The sequence below is a fragment of the Arvicola amphibius genome, chromosome 12 (genome assembly GCF_903992535.2).
Source record: "Arvicola amphibius chromosome 12, mArvAmp1.2, whole genome shotgun sequence".
Classification (NCBI taxonomy): Eukaryota; Metazoa; Chordata; class Mammalia; order Rodentia; family Cricetidae; genus Arvicola; species Arvicola amphibius.
This window is the reverse complement of record NC_052058.2, coordinates 46381488-46392053: the sequence shown is the minus strand read 5'-3', so window position 1 is coordinate 46392053 and position 10566 is coordinate 46381488. Positions and strand designations below refer to the sequence as shown.

At 46.8% G+C, this 10566-nt stretch overlaps 1 protein-coding gene across 2 annotated transcripts in view; it reads left to right on the top strand.

Moving 5' to 3' along the window:
* The first annotated feature begins 820 nt into the window (after positions 1–820).
* The window catches only part of Atxn7 (ataxin 7), a 96827-nt gene continuing 87081 nt past the window's right edge, over positions 821–10566 (top strand). For both annotated transcript variants that reach the window (XM_038348919.2, XM_038348918.2), the window contains exons 1-2: positions 821–1114; positions 1345–1413. In XM_038348919.2, coding sequence (XP_038204847.1) covers positions 832–1114; positions 1345–1413 — 352 coding nt within the window. In that variant the 5' untranslated portion in view covers positions 821–831. The remainder of the gene's footprint in view (positions 1115–1344; positions 1414–10566) is intronic.

The window sequence follows — 10566 nt, the reverse complement described above, 5'->3', positions numbered from 1 at the left end:
CCCTCAGTTGTGGGCACGGAGGTACACGCGGGCGGCTTCCCTTGCAGTAGGGGCTCTAGCAGACACCTGGGCTGACACCTGGGCGGCATTTTCACACCTGCCGGTGGCTCCTGAGGTGCCGGCGTCCGCACAGTGGCGGCTTCCCATTCATGCTCCAGCAGCTACTGTGCAGCCGCCCGCGAGCTCAGGGCTCAGTGTCGGTGCCCGAGGCTCCGGAGGGAGGGCCTGGGCGACGCACGAGTCGCTGCGCCGGGGCCGACCGGCCGGCTCTTCCATAGGTGGCTGCGTTTCCGACTTCGCCCTGGCTCCACTCCGGGGGCTTGACGTGCAAACTTCGCCGGAGCGAGCCGAGAGGGAGGGACCGGCGAGGGGGAGGAGGCGACAGGAGGCGCCTCCGCTTAAGGGAGCCGGCCGGGCGCCGCCGCTCGGACGGACGCGCGGACGGAAGGAAGGAGCGGGGCTGCCGGCCGGGCCGGGATGCGAGCGGCCGCGGGGTAGGCAGCGGCGAGCCGGGGCGCGGGCGGGCGGGCCCGAGGCCGCGGCGGAGTGTCTCCGGGCGCCGGCCTCCCGAGGCGGCCCGGACAGAGCAGCCAGCGCCGCAGTGGCGGCCGCAGCCGGCGCCCGGCGAGGGCCGCGGGAGGGAGGCGAAAGCGAAAGCCAGCTGCGCCGCGGACTTTGCGCCCGGATGGGGGCGGCGGCGGGGCCCGGGGGCTGTCAGCGGCACCGGCCTACGGGCCGCGCACGCCGCCGGAACTCCGCGGCGCCTCCTTAAAAGCGGCCCCCGCGCCACTCTTTTCCCCCTTTTTTTGTTACATTGTAGGAGCGGAAAGAATGTCGGAGCGGGCCGCGGATGACGTCAGGGGGGAGCCGCGCCGCGCGGCGGGCGGAGCAGCGGCCGCCCGGCAGCAGCAGCAGCCACAGCCTCTGCAGCCCCAGCGGCAGCACCCGCCGCCGCGGCGCCCACGGCCGGAGGACGGCGGCCCCGGGGCAGCCAGTACCTCGGCCGCCGTCATGGCGACGCTGGGGGAGCGCAGGCCCGTGCCCAGTCCCGAAGCGATGCTGGGACAGCCGTGGAATCTGTGGGTGGAAGCCTCCAAACTTCCTGGGAAGGATGGTGAGTGTCCACGCCTCCCCGCTCCCCACGCCCCCCGCCTTTCCCCCTCCGGCCCTGCTCCCCTCCCCCGCGCCTTGTCCTGTGACCCGCCCCCTCGGGGGTCAGAGATGCTATCTTTCACTGGGTGTGGAACGCGGAGGTGCCCACACCTACCCTGTGCGTGCGTGAGCGTGCGTCACACTCCTGGCCACTGACCTGCCTCTCCCCTCCTGTGTGTGTATATCTCCTAGGGACCGAATTGGATGAAAGTTTCAAGGAGTTTGGGAAACACCGCGAAGTCATGGGGCTCTGTCGGGAAGGTGAGTCCAGCCCCCTTCCCCGTCCCCCGGTGGAGTTTGTACCCAACCCCGAGGAACTTTGCTTGTTGCTTCAGCCCACCTTCCCTGCTTGTCACACTAAGGATGCTGCTGAAGAGGGAAGCGGGTGGGCAGAGCATTTGGGAAAGCCTGGTTTCTAGGGGCTCTCTGTAATGGGCAGCGAAGTGGATCCCCTCTGGAAACCTGGGTGCAACCAGAACAGCAATTCAAAGTGATGGGCATAGGAAACCTGCAGGGAGTTTAACCCAGATCCCTTTAGTTCAGACCTAGTTATGGAAAACACCTCTGGACTAAGGAGTTCTCAGCCCTGAAAAGTAGTTCCACACATGTTTAAGAAGAAACCTTGACCAACCCTGGGCATTTTAAGGCAAAGAGGGTATATTTTGAACATTATTATTACTTTATTTTGGTTTAGCCATGGCTGTCCTGGTATGTGCTTTTTTTAAAAGACCAGGATGGCCTCAAACTCAGAGGTCTGCCTGCCTCTGTCTCCTGACTATAAAAGGATTTTCTTGTTTGCTGTGGGGTTTACAGTGGAAAGTTAGGGGTGCTGTCAAAAGATCATCTAACCCAAGAACGCACTCCGTAGGAATGTGTGTGGTGATTGGCTCTGCCAGGTAAGGGGACAGAAATACAGAATTGTCTGCTGTCTTAAGCACTTTGGTAGAAAGCTACTTTAGACTGCTGAAGGTATGCTGGCAGTGAAAGTCAGGTTAGGAAGCTGGATTAGATCTGACCTTGAGAGGACCCTTTTCTATGAATCCTTCTGCTTACCTGGGCACTTGGTGGTGAGAAAGGTCATGGCCTCGAGACAAGTTTGGGATACTGAGTTTACATATGCCCATGCAATTTGATTTCTCACCTGTAGCCGTTTATTTTGGCAGAGTTTTTGTTCAGGGCCCAAGAAGTAGAACTTTGGCAGCAGGCTTTTTAAATGCAGAACTGGCTGACAGTTGCTGCAGGTTTTAGCTCTTACCTTTCCTTCCTTTTCCCTGCTTTCGCTTTTTTGGCTGGCTCTGGTCCGTTAGTATTGCCAAGAAGAGTGGCCCTGGTGGCAGGCCTCGGAGCACTTCCCGGTGGAAGGGATCATAGAGCACAGCGCTTTAGCCAGTTTCCAGCTTTCCAGCGAGGACTGCCGTTTGAGGGCAGAGGGAAAGCATAGGACTGAGTGGTGATGTCGCAATAGGAAAAATCAGTTGTTAGTCCGGTTTTAGTGTTGGCTTGGCAGTCTGCCTGGGCTTGAAAAATTAAAATCACTAGGTGGTATAACCCTCGTAGGAAGCGGTGGAGTAGAGCTTTAAGGACCTAATCACCCTTGCTTGTAATTTTTATGCTTGGTGTGGATGTATTTCCCTTAAATGGCTTCTATGGTCTCTAACACGGGATGCCAATTGTAGGTGATCCCCTATTATACAGGATGGATGTCTTTCTCTGAATTCCTTGATCTCTGAGGCTCAACAAAATTTAGTGGCTGAACCCAGTTTTGTTCTGTTGCATCTATTTCTTCTAATGGGAATATAGTCATCAGATTTTTCATGAAGTTCTAAAATCTCCTATGTACCAAAGGGGGTCATGAACCTGGTTGTAATATCAGTCTATTAGCGTTTGTTAGAGGTTAGTTTGGGTGGTTTTGTTGTTATTTGTTTGTTCTTGGCAGGGTTTCCCTATGGTAGGGTTTCCCTGTGCACCTCTGTCTGTCCTGGAACTCACTGGAACTCCAGCTGGCCTGAATCTTACAGAGATCCCCCAGCCTCTGCCTCCAGAGATCGAGCATATTGGGATTAAAGGTGTACACTATTTGGTTTACATCTCTTTTTTCTCTCCTTTTGAAAGATGCTTTAGCTGTCAGGTTTGCTGGAACTTATGCTTGCATATTCTGAGTAAAGAAAAGACTGAAGTTTAATTCAGGCAGTTTATTTGTGACGGAAAAGTCCAAACTTAATGAAAGATTAAAGTCAAGGCTACCTTGACTTTAAAAAAGGGAACTAGTTCTTTTGGTAAAGAGCTTACTGTGTAAGGCCGCAGACCTGCATTTGATTCCTCTAACCCACATTTCCCACCCACTCCCCACCAAAAGCCTGCCTGTTGGTGCTTGCTTTTAATCCCACTGCTGGAGCGGGGAGGGAGATAGACGTGTATCCCTGGGGCTTCCTGTCCAGCCAGTCTAGTCCACTTGATGTGCTCCAGGTTAGTGAGAAAGCTTGTTTCATAAAAACAAGGTGAGCTAGTCGGTGGCAGCACACGCCTTTAATCCCAGCACTGGGAAAGCAGAGGCAGGCGGTTCTCTTGAATTCAAGGCCAGCCTGGTCTACAGAGTGAGTTCCAGGATAGCCAGGAAGGGCAACACAGAGAAACCCTGTCTTAAAAATCCAAAAACAAACAAAAAACCAAGGTGGATGGCTCCAGAGGTTAGCTTCTTTTCTGAGGTTAGTTTCTTTTCCCCTCATACATATATGATGCGTCCAGACACTGCCAATGCAACCCTTCAGAACAAAACCAGAACAAAGAAGAAGAAAGATGAATCCCACAGTGGACTAGACCTATCTTCTCTTGACATTGTCAGAACTTTTACCATTGTCTTACGTTAATACGTCCTACAAGCAAATGATATTACAGAATTAAATCTGTATAAGTTCCTTTGTCAGTGAAGTTAAATTGACAAGAAATATGTAGATGCATTGGTCATATTAATGAAACACTAAGAATGAGAAACTCCATTATGGAAGATCTTAGGATCCGTAAGCAATTCCTTGATTCTTCAGTTTGTGATTAGGAGGCAGGCAGTTTGCAAACAGAGGGTGTGAAAGGAGCTGTTTCATCTCTGGAAACAGCTTTTCCTGTTTGGGAAAGGAGGTGATAAACCTGTTCCCAAGGTTATTGTAGAGGGTGAATTGTCCCGTTCAGTTCTTGTAATGTTAGTACTGACTTTGCAGTTTGCCTTTTATCTAGATGCTGTCATCTTTTCCACTTAGGACCCTGAGTGGGCTTCCTGGGATCCAAGTTCTCCCGAAAATATATGCAAAGCAATGTGTGTTTCTGCCCTTTTGGAGGGCCGTGGCCTCTTCTGGATTCTCAGTGTGAAAGCTCAAAACCGCAGCCTTAGATGTTCCTGTGTTTCTTCTCTTTTCTCTTGTAACTTGCTTTAGTCAGTTCGTGCGTGCAGTATAACTGCCCAAAAATTGATACTGTGGAAGAAGCTTGGAGCACTGAAGTTAGGTGGAAATAGCATTATTCCTGAGTTAGTGTGCCGTGCGTGGTCTTCCTTCTAGCACAGGGAAGGATGTTAGGATGCTGTGAGGATGTTAGGATGCTGTGTCCATCGTCTTTCAGAGATCAGCCTGTTGTCATCTGCATCTGCATCCTGACTTCATACTGCCTTTTTCTATAACTTACAGTATTAGTTGATGGCACAGTGGATTTTGGTGAGCTAAGGTTTCACAATGGGCTGTACTCTCCACCATGGATTGCTAATTAAGAAATGTCCTATAGGCCTACAGCCTGGTCTTATAGAGGCATTTTCTTAATTGAGGTTCCCTCCTCTCAGATAACTTAACTTTAGCTTGTGTCAAGTTGACAAAAAGTGTCCAGCACACACCCTTTTCCTTTGCTAGTGTGGAAAAATGGTTTGTGGTTAGTTAACTGAGAAGAGAGAGGTGTTCGTTTGCAATAGTTTTTTTTTGTTGTTGTTGTTTTGGTTTGGGGTTTTTGTTTTGTTTTGTTTTTTGAGACAGGGTTTCACTGTAGCTTTTGGAGCCTGTCCTGGAACTAGCTCTTGTAGACCAGGCTGGCCCGAACTCACAGAGATCCGCCTGTCTCTGCCTCCCAAGTGCTGGGATTAAAGGTGTGCGCCACCACCGCCTGGCCTGCAATGGTCTTAAAGATATTACATTGTAACCATAAAATCCTTTTCCTCAAATACTTTATCTTTCTTTGGGGAATTCTCATATCTGGTTCCCACACCCAAGTTTTGTTTTTGTTTTTGTTTTGTTTTGTTTTTAATGTATGACTTTGAAGCCATTTTGATGAGCCTTCCTGGAGCCATCACAGGACTGCAGTGACGAATGAGTCATGGCCCATCTTGCCTCACTCACCTCTGTCCCACGGTGAATTATTCTCAAGCGCATCAGTCGCCATAGCACCTCGTCTTTTGTCCGACTGCTTGGGCTTCACCTTGTGATCTATAAAATGGAGCCGTTACGTATGTCATGCTTTTGTTTTAAGGCATTCAGGGTTGTCGTTTCTGTGAACTCGCTCGTGTGTTCTGTAAACTCACGTGTTCTGTAGGTGACAGTCCTTATGGTCTGTTTACATGTGAAGGGGAGATTTGAACGGTATCATTGAAGCATTCTTTGCCTTTGGAACATCTGGGGACTTGTATGTAAATGTAAATGTAGAGGCGTGCTTGGGTGGCCTGCTTATAGGATCTGTAGAGGGTGGGCTCTCTGCAGATGAGCCTCTGGGCTGCATTGTCAGCTACCTGCCTGACAGACAGCATCCGTGTGCACTCTGTAGCTGTAGGGTATGCACTCAGCCATGGCAAAAGGAAATTGAGGTGATCCAGACAGGACTACTCCACCAGGCCTCCTTCTGCCTCTAAGCACCATAGATATTATAGTCAAACTACAGTCTGAGGTCAGATACTGCCCATGGCTTTTTATGTTGCCAAACAGTTGAAAAAAAAAACTCAAAGATGGCATCATAACGTGTGACAATTATGTGAAATTCATGTATCAGTGTCCTTTTGGCGAAGGTTTCCGTCCTGTTCAGTCCCACAATAAACACACAGAAAGTCGATTATTTGCAATACTGTTTGGCCAATAGCTTAAGTGTATTTCTGTCTTAGTTTTATATCTTAATTAACCCATTTCTATTAATCTGTGTATTGCCATGTGGCTATGGCTTACTGGCAAGTTTCCATCCAGTGTCTGTCTCCGGAGAGCCTACATGACTTCTGTCTCCACCTCCTCTCTCCTCCTCTATCTGCTTGGAACTCCCACCTTGCCCTAATCTGCTAAACCACTGGCCGGAACAGATTTATTCATTAACCAATAAAAGCAGCACATAGAAGGACTTCCCACGCCAATGTCCCTAAGGAAAATTGTGTTGGGACATGGCAACAGGCACTCAGTTATTTATATCTGTGGCTGCTGTCTCCACACAGTGGATGCAGCAAGGCCACACAACTTAGGATCTCAACCCTTTATTGTCTGGCTATCACAGGAGAAGCTGACTGGCCTGTCCTTTAAGTTCCATGGTTGATAATGGGAACCCCTTCCACTGAACGTGGTTGACATATTTCCTAGACATTCTGTGTTGAAGGGGAGAAGCCATGTTGCTGAGTTAAAAGCTTATTTACTGTTGGAGGAGTCTGAGTTAGAAGGAAATACATAGAAAAGAAAAAGGCTGTGCTTGAGAAGGTTTCTTGTCTTTTTTAAATTAAAACAATTTTTTAAGGCAGAGTCTCTTTCTATATCCTTGACTGGCCCAGAAGGACGTACATCAAGATGTCTTTGAACTCAGAAATTCTGCTGCCTTTGCATCCCAAGTGCTAGGATTAAAGGTGTGTGCCATCATGCCCAGCCATGTCTTGTCTACTTTAAAATTGATTAACTTATTTTTATTTTTTCAAATCACTTTATTTTGATTAACTCACTAATAAACATATCACACAAGTGATTTAAGGAAGCCATTTAAACACTTGCCCATTCCAAACTCTTGTCCACCTTTCCGTTTATCTTTGCTTTCTGAGGCATTACTTCCTAGATCAGTTCACATACAGAGCAGCGGAACTTCTAGTATTCTGGTTTCACTGGGTCATGACAGCGATGCTTAGATTCTGCTAAGTTGCATTAATAGCCCATAAGTGTTCCGAAAACAGAGGCTGGAAGTTCTGTGAGATGCCCTCACCACACTCTTCAGAACCTCTACTCCTTAGCTGACTTAGAGAAGCTAGAGTTTTGTATGAGGTCTTGGGAATTATAGAGAGGCTTTATTTGAAAATGAAAGTATGTTTAGATTAAGAAAGGTAGACTGTGCACTTGTAGATCCCCCATCGTTATGAGTTTGTGTTTGCTAAAATGCATAACACCTGGCATGGGCCGTGCTGAATTCCCAAGCCTCTGGGGATCTGGTTGATAGGAGCTGTGCATAGCCACCTGCTGAGAACAGCTCTTCATTCATTTCTCACAGGTTCTTAAAAACTGTCCTGGGGGGGAAGGAATGAGGAGTGTACGTACGTATCACTGTAGCATATGACCTGCATGTGATGTAGGCTCCTAGTTTTGCATTTCTACAGTTTACTATTTTCTTTGCTCTTTCCAGTACATTTTTTAAAGTTAGCATACTAAATAATGGACTGTATTGCAATGTTTTCATATGTACACATCACTGTTCTTTGTTTCTTTGTTGATATTAGACCCCCCACACTTCTTTTTCATATGAACATCCTTCCTTCCATATCACAGTGTTTCCATGTACATGGGAACAGGCCAAGTTTGGAGTCTTTAATGGTACAGTCCCCACTGTAATGTGTCATCCACCACTGTGTCTCCGTTTCACAGATGAGAAAAGTTTCAGAACTATGAGGCAATTCCCCAAGATCTCAAAGCATGTAACTTTGAAACCTGGGCATGCCTGCCCTCTATAGCCTGTTTGCTTAGCCACCCTGCTGTGCTGAGACCATTCCACAGGTGCACCTGTTCATTGTAAGTGTGAACAGGTCAACCTGACTTTGTTTCCTGATGTGGTTGATAAATACAAACTTCACTAAAAAGCCAAACGAACAAGCAAAACCCAAGACAAAATAGAGCCAGATGAGCCTCCCTGGGCCACCAGAGCCATGTGAGCATCTGAGGAGTGTGAATTGTGTGTATTAGAAATGATTGGCTTTTAAGAGAGATTAAAAGAAAGCCAAGGTTGTAGCAGATAGTAAATATAATCATCTGGGATTTGTACCATTAAAAGGACCCCCCCCTTTTTTAAAGGATTTTGAAGAAGTGAAATTTCACTCTTTAACAGCTGCTTGGTGCAAGATTGCTTTTAATCACATTGATATTCAAACTTTATGGCAGTAGTTTTAATAAATGTGCTCCTGTGATTATTAAAGTACATTTTGATTGAAGCTCTAAGGAGAAAAAGAAACGATTAATAGACTTAGCAGTTGGAGTTATTCTTCTTCTGAGAGAAAGGCAGCGGGTTACATTTTTATTCATCTGTGCAGCAGGTGTTATAAATGAGCGAAGGGGATGAAAGAATGATTCGGGCACGAGCAGTGTGCACTAGGTTCAACTTTTTTTTTTTGTTTTTGTTTTTGTTTTTGTTTTTCCAGACAGGGTTTCCCTGTAGTTTCTAGAGTCTGTCCTGGAACTAGCTCTTGTAGACCAGGCTGGCCTCGAACTCAGAGATCCTCCTGCCTCTGCCTCCCGAGTGCTGGGATTAAAGGCGTGTGCCACCACCACCCGGCAGGTTCAACATTCTTACTCCTCTTTGTAATGAAGAGTCTGCAAGTCTTTCGGGCTTTTTCTCTTGCATATGATGGAGTTAGTAGCGGTCATTATCAACAAGAATAAAACTTCAAGTCGGAGGCTGCTTCTGACCTAGGCTTTATGAGTGTTTTCTGTAATCTTGGGCTCGAATGAGAACTGAAGGGTTCTTTGTTTTGGTGCTTGAGTAGAAAACGTAGAGTATAACCAGTGACTGTTAGGTTTTATGTCTTAAACAAGGACGTTTCGGAGATATGTGGAGAACCCCCGGCATAGTTGCCATCGTTCGTATTTGGGCTCACCATCAGGAGATGAACGTCATCACTTTGGGCTAAAGGATAGTCCTCTAACTTTGAAAGTGCTTGGCCTTAGGAAACACTCATGACTGCCTTGTCTTTATTTTGCTCATTTCCATACGGACTTCCCAGAGATCAGTATATGTGATGTTTGAGAAGCACAGTGCTGAATCCTTGTCTTGAAAGTGTGTTCAGGGATATTGTGCAGTTATTAGATGCTGTAGAAAAAAGACACACCATATAGCATATTTTCCAAAACAATCTTTAAATCTGTGTTCAAATTTCAGCTCTAGCAGGGGAATGATTCAAAGAAAGTTTTATTGTTTTACTATGTTTCCATTGACTACATATATGTTTATATATGATATTTATAGACATATAAATAGATATGATTATACCTGCTAGTTGGGAGCATTAAGTGACATTGTGCTTGTTGTTAGTAATGGAAACACTGCCTTCCGTTCAGTGCTTCTGAGAAGCTGTCAAGGAGCAGCAGAAAGTGGAATGCCGGTTTGAACTGATGAGATGTAGGCCATGTGAGGAAACCAGCGACCTAGGTTCTGGCCAGAGTGCAGCAAGTGAGCGTAAGGTCTATGCTTCCTCGGGTGAAGGAGAAAAGTCAGAAGTGGGAAGTGATGTTTCTCCCGCCTTTAGCAGTCTCTTTTCTCTCTGACATGCAGAGGGAAGCCCAGGGTGTTTACTCTTTTCTCTTTGTACAGATTTGCATGTACTTTTCGTGGGGAAGCCTTTAGTTTGTACGTAGTTAGACTCCTTCCTCAAATGCTTCCCAGACCCCATTTCCTGGGCAGAAAAAGATTAAATGTAGGCAACAGAATAAGTCATCCATCCGTACTGCATTGAAAAATGATCAGAGAGAGAAATGAGAATGCTATTTATGTGATTTTGTTATATGGAGAGCTAATCTGGGGTTTTGTGCCTAATGAGGGAATTTAGAAAATTACCTTTTCACTTGCTAGAAATTTTTATTTTATTTCTAGTAGCTCACCATTTAAGTTACCCTGTTCTTTTTAGAACTTTATAAAAAGTCATATTACAGTGGAAAATATCACTGTAATTATATAAGTTACACATGGTCATCACAGAAGTCTGTTCTTTTGTGTGTGCAGCCCTGGCTTTCCTGGAACTCGCTCAGTAGATTAGTCTGGCCTGAAACTCATAGACATCTGCCTGCCTCAGCCTCCTGGAATACTGGGCTTGAAGGTGTGCACCACCACCACCTGGCTCAGAGGCCTTGCTTAATTAGAACTTTTCTTTTTTTCCCTTTCTTCCCTTCAAACCTTCCCTTATATCTCTCTTTTCCTCTTTCAAATTTGTGGCTTATTTTTTCATTAATGTGT